This window comes from Takifugu rubripes, chromosome 11, assembly GCF_901000725.2.
Source record: "Takifugu rubripes chromosome 11, fTakRub1.2, whole genome shotgun sequence".
Taxonomy (NCBI): Eukaryota; Metazoa; Chordata; class Actinopteri; order Tetraodontiformes; family Tetraodontidae; genus Takifugu; species Takifugu rubripes.
The window spans coordinates 9,922,211-9,943,343 of NC_042295.1; the positions used below are offsets into that span (position 1 = coordinate 9,922,211).

Below are 21,133 nucleotides of genomic sequence, written 5' to 3' on the forward strand. Positions count from 1 at the left end.
TCATCTCCAGCATTCTGTGTCTGGAGATCTTCAAATGGAAGTTTTCATTCTTAAGCCTTCATTTAACGCCTTCTAATTCTCAAGTAAAGTCTCTCGGGTGGCTTCTGACCTTCCAACTCTGGTCTTTGGATTTTCCAGAATCTCTGAATACTGCTTCCCTGATGGAAATAGAGGTCTTTTTTTTCTGAGTCCAGTTGTCCTTTCATTTCTTTCTTTGTCTGAGCTCAGGTGTGCATTTAGCTCATCATAACCTGTAAAACTGCCCCCCCATCCCCCAAAAAACAAATCAAGTGAATAAATAAAATCATAGTGAGAGCAGGTAAACTTCCTGTGGTTTCATTCTTTTCAGCATTGTGATTAAAATAAAAGTCCCTGCTATCATCTATGATCAAACATCTGCAGCACTGCTGTGGAAACCTTTCTGATGGACTTAAATGCGCAGCTCTTTACCGTAAAGCCTGCAGTGCCGTTTGTTTCTATGATGCCCAGTGGCCGTAGCCCACCCACTCCTCACAACACAGTCTTTGGAGTGTTTTGGAAAAATCCGGACAAGGTATCTATTTTTGGAAGCCGACCTTGCTGCTATCACCATCTTTCGCCTGGCACCGAAAGCTGCGGGAGGTGGCCCCGCGCTTGGAACATTGTACTTCCCCAGCTGCGCACCTGGAACTGCGCTCCGGACCCCCTTCAGGTGCCGCCGGCAGCAAGTGCCGCTAACATGGACACTTTTAAACGCCGCCGTGACGGAAGAGACAACTTCGGGAGGCTTCTCCTCCACCTCTCTGCGCTGCCACGCACCTGACCAATGGCACATTCGCAGGAGCCCGATGGCTCATTTGAATGCATCGATCCTCTGTGGGTAGATGTGGTAACACTTTAGAACACGGCGGCGCTGGCGAAGGCTCTCGAGTGCGTGTGTTTGCGTGAATGTGCGCTCCAAAAATAGCCAACCAAAGCCAGAAAGAGGAGGAGGACAAGAAGAGAGACGGAATCGGTTTGATCCGGGGTGAAGCGAACAGATAGTGTGCAGCAGATCGATCAACACCTCTCGCGCCGGCTGGTGATTGGATGGAGGTCTGATTGGTGGATGTGATGCCCATATACATCATCGAGCGAAAATTTGCCGAGACATCTGGTAAGTCGCTCACGTCCCCGTGCGCTCCTTATCACGCGGTGCCATCTGTGTGCATGTGTGCGTGGCGTGCGTCCGCGCACGCCTGCCTGTTTGCGCGTGCGAGGGGGCAGCGTGCACAGGTTGATCATGCCAGCCCCCTTTGGAATTCCCGAGGTGCAACAGGAGATGGGGTAAAGGGGGGGTGGGGGTGCTGATGCGTCTGATATTGCCTGTGCGTGTGTATGTGCGTGTGTGTGTGTGTGCGCGCTGCTTCTAAACATGAAGCTTTGACTCTTTACTGTACTGGAAACATCCCCAAAACCCTCCACTTTGCTCATTCAGATGTGTTTTCCTAAAGTATGTGGAAGTGTTTTCCCAAAAGAGCAGCTGGGTGCTGTAGAGACGTAATTTATGTTAGTTTAAAAGTTGACTCTGTCCTCTCATAAAGGCAGTTAGAGGGATGGACTTGACTTATATTTCAGCCTGACCACATGTGGCACCTCCAGGTATCAATTTCCCTCCCTTCCAAATGATTTTAAAGTCATCTTAACCCTCAGTATGCAGCCGTATCAGCCCCTGCGCTTCGAATCACGTCCCAGAGGTGTTATTATAAGTTGAAGTAGGCCACATTCCTGCACTTTTTCAAACTCTGTTCGGAACGTGACATTTTCACGGCTCGTGTTTATAGACCTTAAGGAGAAAAGAAAAAGAAAATCTCTACAGGTCGTTTTGTGTTACATACATCCAAGAAGGATGTTTTCAAGAACCAAAACTTAAACGAGAGGAGGAATGTGAGGTTTTTAGATTTATAAACACGACTTCAGAACACAACAAAAAGGTTTATAGTGACATTTAAGAACGGGCTACAGAAAGAAATCCCTAAGCGGATATCAGCAAAATGAACAACAGCACACCTTGCACGCAGACGTTCTATCCCCCACAGGACAAAACATCCTTAACCAGGCAGAGAAACTGCTGATATATGAGTGATAATTAACATATCAAGCTTGCAAAACTGCCTTAAAACTCATCTGTCAAGAAAAAAAGAAAAAAAAACCCAAGCTGTTGCAAGTTTCTATCCCCTCCTGCTGCCAGAGAGACGAGGGGTTCAGCCAAACGCCTTAATTCATAGCCTCCACCTCCACTTTTAACATTTTATTTGACTCCCAGCTGCCTTCAGGCTCCCCTCAGAACACATACGACCCCGAAACACAAACAGGCTATCCATTAGCATTCTCCTGTATTAAGGTTTATGACTTTAGGGAAGTCATAAACACGGCGGTGCTGAGATGGAAGCCTGTTGGGACCCGTTAGTTTGTACAGTAACCGCCAATCACCAGTCAAGATATTAACTACAACCTGGGGTTGGGGGGGGGGGGGGGGGGGGGGGGGGGGGCTGCACGTGCACAGCTATTGTTTACTCATGAAAAACGATGGCGGATTTGACACAACAATGGCGGGAGCAGGAGGGATGGATGTGGTTTCAGAGGAGGCTCGGAGGCTGTCACTCGGCTGGGCTGCGCTCTCCTCTCAGCCAGTTGGGTGGAAGACCCACCCATCAGTACACTTGTAAAAGTGCACGCTAGTGCACAGATGTGGGGCTGCCGCTGTGCGTGTGTGCCTGTGTATGCGCGTCAGTCAGGGATTAAAGATTAATTGCCTGAAGAGACAGACTTAAACGCCAGTTCCAGGAACTTTGTAAAGTTCTGTGTTGGGAAACAAGAGTTTCAGTGTGGAGAGGACGAGAGCTCTGTTGGTTTTTTTTTTGTTTTGTTCTCCGGTTGAGGTTTGATTTTCTGTTTTTTTTTGTTGTTGCTTTTCTGCCTTTGTCAGGAGCGTACCACCACCAGAGGGTAAGAAGGAAAACTGTTCTTACCTTTTACCCCAGGATAGGTTTAACAAAACAACAACAAAGATCAGTTCTTCCTTTTCTCATTCTTTTCGCTTTCCAAACTGCTGCTTGTATTGAAAGACTCTTTGCTCAAATAATGTCTGAATCTATAGGGTTCATTAAAAAAATAACAAAAATCTGGAGGCGTGGAAGCTGCTGCCGTCGGGCATTGACATTCCTCGCTCGTCAAGGTCGATGTTATTTGATCAGTAAAAATGATCTTTTAAACCAAGTGACATTTTTAGATTTCACAGACCCTCCATTCAATCTTTATTCTGTCTGTAATCTGTTGATCTCTGGACTTGTAAAAGGCTCACAAAGCAGTTTGCTGGATCATTTTGGGGCCTTTCAGTTGTGTTACTTTATACATTTAGATGATTTATCCCGTAACATTACTCATCCCTCATGTCATGACTGACCTGATACCTTCAGGTGAAGTGAAGAGCTTATGAAAATGTATCGCTATGTGACTGAAACATGCCTTTTTGTCAAAGTACAGTAGGACATGTTAGAAATACGACATTTGCTCCAATTCCTGCCCCCTTTCTTGTCCCCAGGTGAGTTAATAGGCCTAGAGCATCAAGCTGAAGCACAACAGTCCAGAATGACCGAGACCGCTCATTCCAAACTGGGTAAGAAGTCCCGCTGGACCTCCCTGGAAATCGGCCTCATCACAATCGTATCCTTGTTCTTCATCATCATCGTGGCCCTCATCGTCCTCTTCGCCGTCCATCAGAAATGTGAGTTGTAAAGAAAGGGTCCGGGTTAATAGAAACGCCGCGTGTGTCGGAGCGGGGAGGGCTTCTCTTAAGTGAACCTTTCAGAACTCGACGTTGAGGCCTTGGCCGTCTCCGCCTGCTCGACTCTGGGTTCAGGTGGTTCGAACTCACTCAAGCAGTGTGCTTTTAAAGAGAGCAGAGTGCAGAAATATGACCACTGAGCCAGAAAAGAGGCAGGAGAATGCATTGTGCAAAGACGCTTTATATTCATGTTTATACAACATTTATGGACAGTACATAGTAGTAGCATTCTTCCAGTCCAGACACCAGCCTTTGGTTTCAATTATGAAGAATGTATCTCGTCAATACATTCTGCGTTATTCTACATAGTTGATTTAACAGGACTTTCTTTTTTAAATCTGTTAAAATCTTGATCCATAGACATGTTAAGCCAGTTAATTAAATGGTATAATTGAGGCTTTTAGTTTGCGGTGCATGTTAACAGTAATATAGCAGGAAGTGATTCATGCAAAATGACGCTGTTTGTATTACTGGAAATATGTGTCAAACTTGTCTGTCACGGTCTCATGGCAGAGCTGAGTAATTATTATCTTTTCCTGTCCTGTGATTGGGAAATGTATAAACTGTTGCGTCAGGAAAACAGTGGTGTCTAAAGACTTTTGCCCATGTTTGCGCTTCTGTGTGCGCTCACCTGTGTTCCTACTGTCGCACAATGAATAAAAAAGCCTGAATATTTCAACAGCATAGAGAAATTTGCTTTTATTTTCTCAAGAAAGGGCACAATTTCAAAGCAGATTAGGCAAATGGTGCGTCAGAGAGGGATATAAAATAAAGAGAAAAGGCGGCAGAGATTTAGGGCTCCACATAATAACAAATGAATGAAAATTTTCACGACTGGTTTTGCCGTTTTCTTGCAGATGAGGTCTGCACCACGGCTGACTGCACGAGTTCAGGTGAGCATTTTTTGTGGTTTTTGTTCAGCAAAACAGGATTTAGTTTCTCAGAAAAGAGAAACATTGAGAATGTTGCAAAAGCATCATTATACTTGGACCACTTTTGAATCATTGGTCATGATTAAATGAGAAACTCCTTAAGTACGTTGATAATTCAGTCTAAAGGTCAAAATGTGAGATTGCTGTGGACTCATGATGATACATTTTTGTGATCAGGACTTTCTGAATCCCTTCTCTTGCTGCAACTGCATGAGGATTTCTATTAAAAACTGGGCATTAAAATAATTATTTAGGTAATCTTTAGCTCTTTCATCTCCACCTTGATTGGAAGAGTTCTGGTCATTGTTAATATTCATTTTATTGATGGCTGTTTCTGCTGTTTCTGTTGCTGTTTCTGCAGCGGCGCGTCTGCTGGAGAACATGGATACGAGTGTGGATCCATGCGACAACTTCTTCGAGTACGCCTGCGGTAGCTGGCTGAAGCAGAACGTCATCCCGGAATCCTCCTCTGTCTACAGCACCTTTATGACCTTAAGAGACAGCCTGGACATCTTCGTCAAAGGTCAAACACACCCTCCCAACATGCCTAGCTGTGCCTAATTCCGTCCGCTTCGTGATTTAGCCAGTCGGTCAGGAAGATGAGGCCCGTCCTTTGGGATGCGCCGCGCCATAGAAATAGCAGGTGCCGTGGGAATATAGAGTCTGAGCTACGACAGAGTTTATCAGCAAACAAAGCGTTAGGGGGAAATGTCAATGCAGAGAGAGAGAGAGAGTGTGTGTGTGTTAGTGTGTGTGTGTGTTGTGTCCTGCTTACCTCTGGCAAACATTAGAGTCTTGGGTAGTGGAACACCCTTGTGTTCTGGTTGCTACTCAGAGTTCTGCGACAGTCCTTTCCACTAAATCTGGAAGCCAGACAGAGATTGATCCTTAGCAGGAAAGGTGAAGCAGAGAGTGAGGAACAGCAGATACATCATCATCCTCACATATCTTTCCGCAGCGAAACGGTTTCCTCCCTTTTTCGTGCCCCGTCTGCTCCCCATGATGACAGATAGAAGGATATCTTTGCGCAGATATAGAATGCGCCTCACGTCAAAACATGAATTGTGGAGGAAAGATGGTGGCGCTCATTTATATTTCAGATGTTTTATTGACAAATTCGGCCGATGAAGCATACCTTCAATCCTTTCATTTGTTTTTACAAACCAGCTAAAAACAAACTCTCCCATAAACCGACCTAAACAGAGACCAAAGTCTGCCGTCCACCCCCTCCACATACGTAGTGTTTCATTTACTCAAATAAACACAGCGCCTGTCCTTTAAGTTTTTTGCTGTTGTGTCGTTTCTTGCAGACAGGGTGGTTATAATAACTTATAGGCTCCCCCTCACCTCTCTTCTCTGCGGCGGTCCTAACGGCCATAAAAATCACACACTAAGGGTGGGTGAGAAAACAAACATTGCTCAACAACAGCTTGTTTCAGTCGTTTGGTTATTGTATGCTCGTTTATGTGGCACCGTTTCAGAATGTTGAGATTTCATTGATCCTGTCATGGCTTGAAAACCTGAAAGACGAGGAAGAAAAATGTCAGGACGATGAAATAAAGTTGCCAAAAAAATCCCACTTAAATTTGATTTCGGAGAGAAAAATGTCGGAGCTGGTTCTGAATAATCATCGGCCTGAATCTGTGCCAGCTATCAGCGTCCATTCCGCTCAGCTTCAGTCATGGTTGGACCGTCTCTGACTCTACTGGACACACATGCCCAGGTTCGATTTGTGTGTAGAGAAAGAAAATGACGGGTATTTAAGATTTAATTTGATATTCTAAACTGAGGCATGTTTGGAATTTGCCTTTCTTCTTCTGCTGCTTTATGGTAGCAGCCCGCTGAACCGTCTCAGGGCAGAGGCTCCGGCAGCGCGGGGGGTCTCCGCAGATTTGTGACCCTTCCTCCGGAGGTGACATTAAAACATGCGACCTCTGACTCCAAGGCTGGCTGCTGCCGCCTGCTCAGATATTACCGCCTGCTGATTGACAGGTTATTTTCCTGTCAACACCTCAGAGTCTCTGAAAGCACCTGGCTGCGTGTTAGTAATAAAAAAGAAACCCTACATGCGTGTGTACATGCATGGACATTCGGTTAGAGCTTAAATACCTGAAGAATAACTTCAGTCCTGTTAGAGGCCACCAATTACTCATTATTAGGACCCTGAATGTGACTAGCTTAGCATTTGTCGTACTGTGCCCTTATTTGCTCAATTGACCATGAGTGTTTTAATTATTCAGTAGTGTCAGAGAGAGGAAGGAGAGACATGCAAAAGGCACCGGACACTGAAAGAAAAGAGGAGATAGGCCAAAAATAAAAGTGAACATAGTAACCACGTTGGTGACGAGAGGCAGATAAGAACGCGGCGACGTGGATAAGGTCATTGAAACTTGACACCGGCGTGCAGGCGTCAGCCCAGCGCGCACATGGCTCTTCATCTGTGCGTGTCGTGTTTATTATTGTGGAGGAAACTGCTGCTGTTCGCTACACGAGGTTACTCCAGGTTCAGGTCGCGTTGCGTAAAAGGTACTTCTGATGGCAAGAGCGGCGCCCAGGAGCCCGGCTCATGTCTCTGCCACAATTTATGGTCGCCCAGAGTGTTGAAGAATGTCTGCGATAACACAACCGTCAAGACGTAAGCAGGGATCATCCAGTCAGAAATGGCTGATGTAGAAGTAAATATACAGCCCAGGAGATAGATGGCTCAATCATGTTTTAAACACTGACGCCTCACATCATAAAAGTGTTTTTATAATCCAGTGATACATTTCTCCTGAGATTGGAAATAACTGGAATGTTCACTAGAATGTATCTCAAGCGAGATTAAATACAACGAGACAGTCGAAATGTCTGATCCACGTGATATCCCGCTCCAATATCAACATCCCCCTGAGCAGCATCATTTATAAAAACATATCAATAAGATTTCAGACCCGAGTGGCCATGGCCAAGTAAAATGATCAGCGTGTCAATGCAGCGACGGGCTGCCAATACAAATATATCTGAGATAGTTGTTGAACTGGGCATATTTTCCCAGTTGGGATGCAGAGTTCTGGCAAGGCAACGAGCAGCTCGCAAATCCTGGACTGCACTTGGCGACGAGTCAGAGGGCATCCGAACAGAGATCGACCTTGCTGCCGTGAAGAAAAACTTGACCTGGCATTTTTGACCCAGTCCAGAACCCCACAAACAGCACCCACTGTGGAGCGGAGATGGGGGGGGGGGCTGTTCCAAGATTCCTGTTGAAAAGTACTTACAAGTTACTGAAAACGATAGTAATGATGGGGGGATGGGGTATTTGTCAAAATAGTAATGACAGATGTTAATTATGTTAAATATAAAGTAAATATGGGACAAGCAAGCATCCCATCATGGACAGGACAGTGTCCACTGAAATGCACATAGTTAAAATAAGATATCACAGAGGTCAGAGATGTGCTATAACAATAAATCGTCACTTATTGCTCATAGAGAAATTATTGCTCCCAAAGCGTGTATGACTCAAAGGCAGGAGGTCAACATTTTTCCACTCCAGGATTTATTATTTATTATTATGTTTCACAATAGTTAATAACACAAATGTGCTTAGCTTGTCATTCGCAATAGCCGCATACAGTTAATACGTGCTAAAGGATCTAAATCATTAAAAGGGCAGCTCTCCTCAGTGTTGGTAAATGAAACAGTCAAAAGCGAAAACAGCTAAATGCAGAACCTTCGGATTTGGCGCCACACTGAGCGGTTTGGCACACATTTGCCTGCTGCATCAATTGAACATCAGGTGGCACAAAATCCATTTTCGGATGGATCCAAAGGTGTGGTGGGATGTATTGTATGTGTGTGTGTGTGTGTGTGTGTGTGTGTGTGCATGGGTGTGTGTGGGGATAGAATGAGTGGGTAATCCTTTTGCTGTGGTTCAACATTAGCCCCAGGCAGTCGGTAATCCAATCACACACACATGATCTGTGCCCTTTCACAGGAAGCTCCCCGCAAAGGCTCTCGGTTGTGGGACTTCATTAAGATTACATGCGCACATAAATAGTGCAAACGTGGTAATTAGAAATTGGGAGGATTACACAGGTGAAAGGGCAGAAATAGTACCAAAAAAATAAATAAAAAATCAGCCGTGCAACAAGCAGAAGATTGGAAACAGGGAGATGAAGCGACTGATGAAACCCATTACAGGGACTGAGTTTCTTCCTTAATAGTTGGAGCTTTGAAGCCCAATTTCTGGTTATTTCTCACCCTTTGTCGACAGCTCACGGCTATATGAGTGATTTCTCATCTCAGGGGAGCGTGCCTGGTCAGTTCTTTCACGAACCCTCCTTCCACCCGTCCGCTATCGATCTTCAGCTTGCATGACTGCACTGCAGAAGAAGGTGTCCCGTCCCAACAATTATGCAGGGAACCTTAATGGGTACCGCTGCCGGCAAGACCGGGCCTAAAGGTCATAATTCTTTCTTTTTTAACTCTCAGCTGCTCACGAGGACAGACATCTCTTAGATGTTGTCCCTTTTACACTTAATTCAAGCTGTAAGAGAGTTGTATAAAAGATAGAACTCGAGTTTTGTCTTGATGTCTGGGGGGGTCAAACATATTATATTGTGTTAATGTGAGCTGTGTAGGAGCACAAAGCTGGATTAAATGACTATTTCCCAGTCAGCTGGTTATTTAACAAGATATTCAGCCATTACATATCTTAGTGCATCAGTCTCATTCATGAACTATTTTGCATTCCATCATTTGTTATTAAATCAGGCCCCAGTTTGCTTTAATAAAAAATGTGGTGTTTAACTTAAAACCTTTAAAAAGAGGAAAATTTGGATAACTTTGAATAATTCCTTGCGGCGTTTAAAGGATGTGGCAGGTGCCCTCTCAACTAATTGGGATGTTCTGCTGGTGCGTGATGTCTCAAAACCTCTGAAAAGCCTTTTATCAGATATCAAAACAGCTTTCCTGAATGTTTTAACCTTTGGCTAAGCTAACCTGCCTTGGCAATGAGAAGAGATCTTCCTCCTGTTCCATGTTGACAGTGTCTCCAAAGTTCCGGTCATACGGGACAAGTGCGTTAAAAAGGCTCAGATTCCGACTTTTATTTTCTCCCACATGCCACCTGTGTTCGACAATGTGGGGCAAATTGTGCTACATTTACCACACCCAGAACGCTCGTAGATAATGAAGCCGGCGTTCAATCGGGTACGAGATTACCTCGTTGTGGCACTTAAATGATGCTTAGCCCCAGTGAGCGCGAATACATCGAGTACCTTAGATGCAGATTACCGACCCTGTCTTGGTGCAGATGTCTCTGATTTTCAGGTAATATCTATGCAAATTTTGGAGGCCAAACGAGTGATTGTGACCGTGAGAGAGAGGAACACTCGCAGGGGGCTCCTCGGGGTTTTACAAAGTAACACCACTTATCACGCTGTCGATATTTTATTTGAATATTTTTATTCAGTCACGTTTAGGCCACGCTACTTTTTATTACAAGTAGCTGTCTCAAAAGAAACAGAACCTGGCCTAAAAGTGGAGCATGGGGGCATATCCTCCAAGGAGACAATGTTCTCATTATAGCTTTTGAAGAAAAGTGATTGAGTTCGAGCGCAGTTGTTTCGCACAACTCCTAAGATCTTCCCTGCAGACTGCATGACTGCAACCATTTTTCTGCCTGTTCAGCAGGCTCTGCGGGGCAGTTGGCATCACTGAGGACCTCTCAAACCCTCTTTAATGCTCATTTCTGTTGCTCCCTCAGGCAGCTGATTTAGAGCAGCTCTGCCAAAAAGGCTCTAATATGCATCCCAAACAAGGCTGAATATTCACCAGGTGTGGTCGATTGTAGTTCTGCACATCCTTGTTTTGAGATATATAGATCCATTTGTGAGTTTTATGGCTGTGCTGATTTTGTTTTTGCAGCTCTGCTGCAATGACGATAGTAAAAAAAGTCGCCGAGTGTCGCTACACGGCGGACGATAAAGTCTTTTTTAATCACCGAATCATATTTCACTCAGATTTAGTGTAATGCTGTGATGAGGGATTGGTTTTAACAGGCGCCAAAGCGATCGAACGTGTTATGAAAACGTAGAATTCAACACTTGGCATCATCTGTGCCCGATATTTTTCCCGTTTCAGATTAGTCAGTAAGCTGTCAAACATGATGTCATTGTCCGCGCATCACCGCTTGATATATAGCACTGTTTATGTTCGTTGGCACATTGCGAGACGGGGACGGACGCCACCCTGTAAACGGAACGAGTAAATGCATCTGGATGACAGCTGGCTTCTGTTTTGAAATCCGCAAAGATGAAAAGACCCTTTACGTTGTACCCAAAGCTGTTTGCGCCCTTCTCCCCTTTTATGTTTGCTCTGTCCATATGCGCGCTCATTTATTTATCTTCTTTATCTTTCTGTCTCCTTCCTTGGTTGCTCTCGGTGCCACCCGGCTCTGTTTGTAGAAGTCCTTGAGAAAACAGTAGAAGGGGAAGCTGTTGCCCTCACCAAGGCGAAGACCCTGTACAAGTCCTGCATCAATGACCGTAAGTGGGCCCAAGTGGAACCCTGGCTAGTGATGCTTCAAGTGTGTCCAGTTATTACAAAAGAAAATACAATACGTGATATGAACTGTTGAGTTTTTACTCATAGGAAATTTTGATTGAAATGGAAGTAATGGTTTTTGTATGAATACGTTAGGTGAGATTGAGAAGAGAGGAGGGACGCCGTTGATCGAGATGCTGCCTGATGTGTATGACTGGCCCATTGCCGTGGACAACTGGGAGGCCAAATACGGTAAAGCATCTCTCTGTCAGTGTGTGCCAGCACAGAAGAGTTGTGCACAAGCAATCTCCTTCTCTCAATGGCCCCGTCGTCTCTTTTCTTCAGGCAAATTGTGGCGGCTGGAGGATGTCATCGCCAAGCTGAACGTGAATTACGGCTCCCAGCTCGTGATAAACTTTTTTATCGGCATCGATGACAAGGACTCCAGCTCGCATATCATCCACGTAGGTTTGGGACTGTGGTGGGTGGGTGCCTTTTTTCCCTCTCTGGGGAATGTTTATTAGATGCATTAAACAACCGACAATCTTCAAATCTGATTTCTGCAGTACGACCAGCAGGGAAGTCTCGGCCTCCCGTCTCGGGATCAGTTCGCCTGCACTGGCTCCTCTGAAGCGGTACGTTGAAAACAGATGGGGAAATTCAACTCTAGAGTCATCTGATAACCATTTGAATGCAAATGATTAATATCAAATATGCTAAACAGCCGGGACGCCCCGTGTGCTGGTTTTATTGGAGCGTGTATCAGTTTATGTGAGGACTGCAGTGTTTGTTTGGGGGGTTAAGGATGTTGGTTAATATCTGTTCTCTGCTTCCTGTTGAAGCCACAGCAGAGATATAATGAACGATTCTGTGTCTGACAGTTATGTAAAGCCTACATGCAGTTCATGACCGAGCTGGCGAAGCTGATTCGCAACGACCGTGGACTGGCTGTCAACGAAACCCAAATCAGTGAGGAAGTGATACGAATTCTGGAGTTCGAGAGTGACCTTGCCAACGTGAGACACTAACACTTGACTCTAATAGGAAACCTTCCTGAGACAACAAGAGATTTCCTTTCTGTCCTGAATCATTGCTTATCGGGAAACGTGAGCAGTACCTTGCTGCAGCTGTCACGACTTTTTCTGCTCCTCTCTTATTCCCAGGCTACAGATACTCAGGAGGACCGTAACCACCCAGGCTTTCTTTACAACAAGATGGAGCTGGGGGATCTCAATGCCAACTTCACCATTGAGGTGGACTCACAGGTAAAGTACACTGATTTTGGTGCCTTCTTTTCCTCACCTTGCCTCTTGTTTACATGCTTTTGTTTCCCAACCCTTCCGAAGAAATTTAACTGGAGTTACTTCACGGCGAAGATAATGAATACAGTCAACGTCACCATCCCAGAGACGGAGAAAATCATGAACTATGCTCCCAACTATTTCAGAAGACTGAACCATATACTGGCCAAGTACTCCAAAAGGTCTGTTTTTAATGAGACGTAAGGTGCTTATTTGTAAAACACTATAATAGTTGATCTTTCCGGGGGGGGTAAGGGTATTGCATGCAATGAAAACAGCCTTCCTCCAATATCACTTCACAGAGATCTGCAGAACTACATGGTGTGGCGTTTTGTTATGAGTATGGTGATGAGCCTGAGCGGATCATACAGGGAAACCAGGAAAGAATACCGCAAGGTACATCGTCCAGACCCTAACATGAACCTGTCCGCAGCTCAACACAGGATCCAATTAACACAGCATGCTTCAGTTTGACATCAACATCCGAGTGTCCAAAAACAATCCCCTAAACACACACATGATGATCATCCTAGACACTGAAACAGAGCAGAGTGAAGTTAATACCAGTGTTGCTGAATCTCTGACTGTGTATCCGGTGGATGTTGCTTTAGAGACCACCCACAGAATAGTTATTACTCACAAACTGCATTACACAGCGGGATAATGTACCCCATCACTGATACGAACAGCTCGTAGGAATGAATTAAATTCTTTGGCCTGGCTTACATCCCGCCTCTGCCGTGCAGGATTGTGGATTTAATGTCTTCTCTGTCGTTTGAACATCTGGAGTTGATTAGATAGAAATGATTGTTTTTTTTTCCCTCTATGCGGTTTGTACCAGAGACGGGACCAAGCCCGACCGATAGGCGCATCGGGTCAGATAATGAAACAGATTTGAATGAAATTGAGGGAAGGTGTCGATCCACGTTACACTTCCAGATCGAATGAAGCACTCTTAAAAGCGAGCGCTCTGCATCATTCGCCGCTTTAGCCCAGTCTGACCTTTCTGTTAGCAGGCGGCCAACAAAACACCACAAGCACTCGCTGGAGCCCTCCAGCAGCTCGTTCACCTCCGCATGTACAGACAATAACATTTCTGAGAATTTGATTACTTTTCTTGTTTGAAATGCCAAGAACTGTCCATGTCAGCATTCATTACTCAACAGATAACACCAGCCGGGAATGTCCTGCTGCCACATCCAGTTTCTTGCGTGACAAATATAGTCAAAGGAACGTGATCCTGTTGTTGGGTCTGAGCTGTGTACATTAAACGCACAGTTGTAAATATGGAAACAAATGAACGTCACTACTACATATATCACATCTCTTATAACTCAGACATCCTCCTAATCTAATCATTTCCCCCCGACATCTGTAGTGGAGCCGCACAATGAGGTAGAAATCCAATTACCGGTACACCCCGACCCTGTGAAGTAGACTGTCCGGGTCATCAGCATCTCTAATCAATGACCGCCTTCCTTCCTCTCTCGGCAGGTCGTGTACGGCACGATCAAAGAGACAGAAATGTGGAGGCAATGTGTAAGTTTTGTCAACAACAACATGGACGAAGCTGTGGGGCGGCTGTACGTGGAGCAGGCTTTCTCCGAGAAGAGCAAAGAAATGGTTAGTTGGGGTGCGGATTAGTCTTTATTTTCATCATAATTCAAATTTTAGACATTAGCCATGACAATTTATCTGGTGATCGATAGATCTCGTATGTGAACTGCTATTTTTCATAAATAAGCAAGGGTTTACCTTGTCACAGAAAAGAAAACGCTGAATGATGTGCATAATATGCACTCAATTAAACTGACTCCTCATGCGTTTTATCGATTATCATGTGAAAAGTTAAATTCTCATGTCTGTCTTTGTAGATTCTCAATCATCCAGGTCAAAGTTATCCAAGTAAGGTTTCTGTTCAGTTCTAGAACAGAAGAAGCCTTCTGGAAACTGAGCTTCTGAGCTTCAAAAAACAAGACAGGACAGATCTTACTTGATATCTCATGTCTGTGCTGCAAAGACTCAAATCTGTATTTTTAGAATTCAAAAGTAATAGAAATGCTCATCCTTTATTTGATCATTTCACAGATTACATTTTTAAACGTGGGTATTGGTTTAATATCTGGCATTTGAATCTGTGTAAATGCGCAGACATGCAGCTGCAGAGGAGCTCAGAGGTCGATGAAACAACCTCATTAGCACAAGTCTTTGCAGCTCTGTGGCAAAAGGTGTTTGCAGGCCTTATATTATACTATGTCAATAAATGAAGGCAAAATATCACAGAAATAAGAAAAAGCATCTTAGCAAAACAACATTTGGCTTGTTTTCATGATAAATGTTGCAGTTCAAATTGGAGGTAAAGCCGAAAACAACTACCTCCTCTGTGATTAACATTCATTTGTGTTTTCTGTAACGAGACATGAAAACTGCTGGAGTCGGCTCATTCTAAATATTTAAAGGTCTGAGGATGCAGAATGCAAATGAGCATTGCTATATTAATCATTTATAAATTGTATTTGAGTTTCAAGTCAGTACAGCAGTCGTCTATATCCTAAAATAACAAACTCAGACTTTTGTTCTGGGCTTGTTATCACTAAATATATGATTTTAACTTCTTTATTCCATCATTTAAAAAAACAAAAAAAAAATAGAGATGTGATTGTCCTTTTTTTCCACAGTTTATCCCCATCTGACAAATAAATTTCAGGCAAGTTGTATTTAGCCAATAATATCACACTTCTACACCCGGGGTGAGTGACCCAGACTGGGAGGCACTTGAGGGAAATGGTTTTATGACACTGTTGCACAATGTCATTCTTGGTGCCATTTCCTCGACTTCTTTTAGACAGAAGTGATAAGAAACTGTCTGACCTTTTAGGAATGTGTGTAGAACCTTCTCAAGTGTGTGTGTGTCTGTGTGTGCGTGCGTGTGTGTGTGTGTGTGTGTGTGTGTGTGTGTGTGTGTGTGCGTGCGTGCATCAGATTATAGAAATGATAAAAGAAATTCAAGAAGTGTTCATTAATAACCTCGAGCAACTCACCTGGATGGACCGACAGACCAAAGAAGCAGCCAAGCAGAAGGTATTAGCAACAAAACCGTCAATGAAATTTGTGCCATTGTCTTTGGTTTGCGGATTATTGATGAAAATATTGCATTTTTCCTCCATTCGTGCTCCTCAGGCCAAAGCCATCCGGGAACAAATCGGCTATGATGACAAAATTCTGGATGATGAATACCTCAACAGCGAGTACAGTGATGTATGAAGGCTTTTCATCTTCTACTCTTTTAACTGGCTCCACTGAAGCAGTGACAAAAAAACAAGTGACTTGTTGTTGTTGTTTTTTTAAATCCTTTTAATCTTTTGAGCACATGAACAACTAAAAGTAGCTCTGGTCGCGGCTAACCCTGTCTCTCTGGATATGTGCTGTCACTAGATAAACTTCAGCGCAGACAAGTACTTTGAGAACATTTTGCACAACTCTGAGAACTCGCAGAAGAAGCGCCTGCAGAAGCTCCATCAAAAAGTCAACAGAGAGAAGTAAGTTAAATAATTGCTCAGCTAACAGATGACTTCATTAGCATCCCCCACGTGTTTGCTCGTGGTGCTCTGGTGAGTCCTTACAATTAACATAACTCACACACCCTTGATACACTGGCTTGCACGTGTGCCTGGATGGTGAAGGAGGCAAAAGAAATGATAACATTGGTGCTTAATTGGAGACGGAAGGCCCAGCCTTCAATTTAACATCGCAGGAAAACAAACCTGCAGGTATTAGTCTCATGAAATTTATCCCTGGATCCTCACACATTCTTCCCAGCAGCAGTGATGCAGCTGATTAAATGGAGAAAAAAAGCTTGATGATTGCATCCCTACTGTTTCAATTTCATTCTCCTTCAGTCAGTTTTCTCTACACTATTGTTCAGAATTCCACCTTTCATGTATTTTCCAGTTGGGTAACTGGGGCTGCAGTTGTCAATGCCTTCTACTCAACCAGCAAAAACCAAATAGGTAATTTCATGATCATTTAAAGAAACACACACCTTGGAGTTATATTTAGGATCACATGTCTTAAAGTTTTCTTTTTTCTTTTTCTCCCGTGGCCAGTTTTCCCAGCAGGAATCCTCCAGCTACCATTCTTCAGTAAAAGCCAAAGTAATTCGCTCAACTATGGCGGTATCGGCATGGTCATTGGTCACGAGATCACACACGGCTTTGATAACAATGGTAGGACTTTCCACGCGGCTGCTTCGGCAGATTATGTCGGCATGTGTATTGAAGTGTTTCCTTTTCTGTAACTGGTACCACTCAGTTCTGAAAATCAATTTCTGTGTACCGCCTGTGATGATTTAGCCATTCTATCAGATATGCGGCGATGGTCTTGAATGCTAATGTTTCTCCAGGAGCGTCACGAAAACTCACGATCACCACAGTCACAGGTGTATTTTTCCCCCCTCCTGTTCTTCAAATTGAAATTCACTCAGTTATTTTTCTGTGTTTTGTCTTCATTAGGTCGTCACCATGATGAGAAAGGTGACATGAAGGACTGGTGGACAAAGGAGTCCAATGAGAGGTTCCTGGAGCTGTCGAAGTGCATGGTCAACCAGTACAGCAATTTCACTTTGGATGTGGACAGCGGGACTCATGTAAGTTCTGCTTGTGGAATTCTTCTTCCTCCTCATTGAGTAGTTTTTTGACAGTCTTTGGCAGTTTAATTTCCATCTTTGACGTGCACCTGTCTCTCTCTTTGGTGCTCCTGCTGTTTCGAAAATCTCGTGGACTGCAGTCGATCGCTGAGTCCACTCATCGCTGGGCTGCTTTGATCATCTCTCAAGACGATCGTTGTCACTGTCTGCAGCCTCCTGTGTCTCTAACGATCTCCATGTTGTCTGTCCTCTTCAGATGAATGGGAAAAACACCCTGGCGGAAAACATCGCAGACAACGGAGGATTACGGCAGGCCTTCCAGGTAATTATTCTGCAAACAATGAAGAGGTGACAGAAGATTAGATTGGCTCTGTGGATAATTAACGCTGTCCACAAACTCTATAAAGACCATGGGGAAGCCTGCTGAAACACCGAGGTCTAGTCTCGTTATGCCATTTTTAATCCACAATAACCTTAATCAGGATTTTCTTCAGTCTGTTTTTGTTATGCTTTTGTAATACTAACTACACTACATCATCGTTCCTTGAAGCCAATTTTAAATTTTTCTATTTTGACTTTATCAACCTCTGCTTGCCTGACCTGGCGGCCTGTTGAATTTGAGATTTATTTGTACCTACACAGACTGGCCAGTAGGTGGAAGTGTACAGGGATGATGGAAGAACCATTCAACACGTATATACTGTAACTTCCTATACATTTTGGGTTTTTCTATGAAACAGGCGTACAAAAACCACGTGGCCGTGCATGGGCCGGATCCACCCCTTCCCGGGATTGATCTCTCCCATGATCAGCTCTTCTTCCTAAACTTTGCACAGGTAGATTGGTTGATGTGTCAGCATGGATGAACGGAGGGATGGATGGAAAAGAGCAGTGCTTAGTGGCGCGTGTAGTAACGTGGGCTAATCTTGCTCATTCTTCCCAGGTGTGGTGTTCCAAAGCACGGCCGGAGCACGTTCTTAGCAGCGTTAATTCCGACACGCACAGTCAAGGCATCTTCAGGTAAATTCTCTCAAATGCCTTACTCGGTTATAAACATTTCCCATTAATCCATATCGAACCATCAATCACTTTCTCGTGTCCTGCAGAGTCCTGGGAACCCTCCAGAACTTCCCGCAATTTGCTGAAACCTTCAAATGCAAAAACGGCAGCTACATGTCTCCCGAGAAACGGTGCCGTGTGTGGTGATGTGCGGGCCTCCGGCACGGGCGCTGTTCTGTGGTGGAGCGTCACATCCTTCCCCAGCGTTTCTACACTCCAAACGTTCTGGGGGGGTGACTAACAGGGGAGCGGATGTTCCCCTTTTGCTCCCTAATGGACGGATCCGGAATCGATGAATTGATAAGTGAATTATGCACTTGGTGGAAGTAAATCAGTGGACTGTACCTCCAGAGACAGGCAGAGAACTGTCTCTCTGACTACGATACTGTAGATCCTAATCATATTCTGCTACACAGTGGGTACAATCACTCATCTTTAGTTATCTCATCTCTCCCGTTTCATCTAGATTTTTTTTTTTTACATATCACGTGTTGCCCCGTCGGTGTGTGTTTCACCAGAAATACTGTACAAGCATTGGATGAGAGAGGAGCAGGCAGACGGAATGTGCTGGAAACCACCGGCTCATGAATAAAGCCAAACACCCACTCACACTTACATTGATGTATCAGGGTTGAACCACTGCACTGTATGTGGGATTGAACCGTGCGCTCTGGGTTCTGCCCAGTTCCAGCCTTCATCTGCATGCTCACACACCCTCCAGCATACTTTTACTCTTTGTTGTTAACGTAGATTAGATAAATTATTACAGATTATAGAGATTTTATTTTGTTGGATAGAGAAGTCGATATTAAATTGTAATCAAATAGTTCCCTTCTTTTTCTCTCTCAACTCATAGCTATCGTAATGAGTTGGTGGATTGATGCAGAATGTCGCATAAACCAAAATCCTATTTTAGCCTTTATGATAAAAACCGGTCATGAATCATCAATAATCAATGGACAGGCGCCAGATCCTTTACGTTCACTGAGCCTTCTGTGCGTATTGATGTATGTTACGATGATTTTTTACCAGTCTGATTTTTTGGTTTAAACAAACTGGTATGCCTTATATGATCTGTGATTCTGCTGTTTGCGAGATGTATGTGTCTGCCTGTTTGTAATGGCAGGAAGGTAAATGTAATATTAAAGCAACATTATGCAAAAAAAAACACACCCAATGAGCTGTTTTGCATTTCGGTGGGAGGTCCTACAGTTTCATTTCACAAGTGATTGATGGCAGACAGACAGCAGGATCAGTCATTATTATTGCTATAACCCACTTCCATTCATAATTGATGAAGGACAGACTGACAGGCCAGCAACACCAGAGGATTTGCAGCATTTGGTAAGTGCATGTAAATGTGTCAGAACTGATCGTTGCATTAATCTGATTACTCCCAGTAATCAGGTTTTAGTGGTCATGTAAACATGCCCAGTGTTATATTCACTGCTGTTTTGTCCCGCGATTGTGCTTATTTTTCTTTTGACCATAATCCTTTTTTTTCTCTTTCCAAGTCATTTCCGCCACCATTTAAATAAGAGTTGGAAAAGGACTTTGAAATACATCTGAACTCATGCGAGTGTCCACAAACTGAACCTGCAATAATGTCGGCAAACGTAGGCCAAAGGCTTCAAAGTACGATAATCTCACAGCCTCCTGTCTCTAAATTGTATCTGCCATTAATGCGGCGTGACAAAAATTAAATACTCTGCAGAAATCTATGCCTACCCACATAATTAGCTTTAAATGACTTTGTTTGTTCTGCTATCAGCGCACGGCCAAACAGCTGAATTGCTGCTGCCCATCAACCCCCCCAGAGCTCCTCACTGGAAGTCAAACAGAATGAGAAGACAGAAGAAGAAGCTGTTAGCATGAAGGAAACATCTCTGTGAATGCTGGAGGGAGTTCTGCACATTTTTAGACTTGAGGAGAGGCCGGGTCAGCTTGCTTTCTCGGCAGGCATTAAAATGACTCTTGTTGTGGCAGAAGAACCATTTATCTTACACCATGCCCACACACCGATTTTTTTGTTTGATTTTTTTTTTCTGCTTTAAAGGGTATCATGATGTTCTGAGATTAGACAAAATGGGAGAATCCAGACTGCCAAAAAAGATAATCCCAGCAAAATATGAGCAGAAGCAGTCCTTGCATTGCTCAAGGTGTCCTGGCACCTCTACTGCTACCAGCTTTCCAGAACTTAAACTGAAATTCCTCCCGCCGACTGAGCTACCGCACGACGGACAGTGATGGGAAGGAATGGAACACGAGGCTCACTCATATTTAGTCAGGAGTCAGGATGGGACTAAAAGAAGGATTGAATAGCTGAGAGCCTGCAGGCAAGTCGTTCAGCTTCACTTTCTAATTTCCAAGTTAAATTCTACGTAACTGCAAATGCTCATATCTCACAAAGAAAACCCAATAATCTGCATACTATGTACACCCGAGGCTTCAAATTTTGAATTTAGATATTCAAATGTGTGACACAAAAAAATAATTTGATTTAAATAAATATGGTTGATTTCCTCCTGCAAATCTGTGAGGGTAAAACAAACCAATAGTCGTCCACACTGAGCAGCCGTAGGAGAGAACATATGAACTTTAACCCCGGGTAGCCAGCAGCTGCTGTGAAACGTGGAGGTCTGGGTAGAATGTTGTGGAGGTGTCCTACTGCCAGCTTACAGGAGGTCAAAATAGAAGATTGACGAAAGACGATTATCTTAAAAAATCTCTTTTTTTCTTATTTCTTATTCCTGGTTATTGCAGCAGGATAATGATGTCGAGGCCCGATGCATTCTCTCAGAATAATCTCCTCATCATTCTGACAAAAACACCCTTAAAAATGGTTATAGATTGAAACATAAAA

The 21,133-nt window shown here is 43.9% G+C and overlaps 1 protein-coding gene across 2 annotated transcripts; it reads left to right on the forward strand.

Moving 5' to 3' along the window:
* The first annotated feature begins 561 nt into the window (after positions 1-561).
* LOC101067932 (neprilysin) lies at positions 562-19,428 on the forward strand. 2 transcript variants are annotated; one of them, XM_003968338.3, is made up of 23 exons: positions 562-1,135; positions 3,563-3,745; positions 4,663-4,698; positions 5,099-5,260; positions 11,187-11,267; positions 11,422-11,517; positions 11,611-11,729; positions 11,832-11,900; positions 12,147-12,281; positions 12,429-12,530; positions 12,612-12,748; positions 12,869-12,962; positions 14,061-14,189; positions 15,549-15,647; positions 15,747-15,824; positions 16,002-16,105; positions 16,518-16,576; positions 16,673-16,792; positions 17,078-17,211; positions 17,468-17,533; positions 17,952-18,047; positions 18,155-18,231; positions 18,318-19,428. In XM_003968338.3, the coding sequence occupies exons 1-23, from the start codon at positions 1,093-1,095 to the stop codon at positions 18,415-18,417; spliced, it is 2,319 nt and encodes a 772-aa protein (XP_003968387.2). In that variant the 5' UTR covers positions 562-1,092; the 3' UTR covers positions 18,418-19,428. The 2 variants fall into 2 exon arrangements, with proteins under 2 accessions (XP_003968387.2, XP_011606624.2); XM_011608322.2 differs by lacking the exon at positions 562-1,135 and adding an exon at positions 2,660-2,967.
* The last annotated feature ends 1,705 nt before the right edge of the window (positions 19,429-21,133 follow it).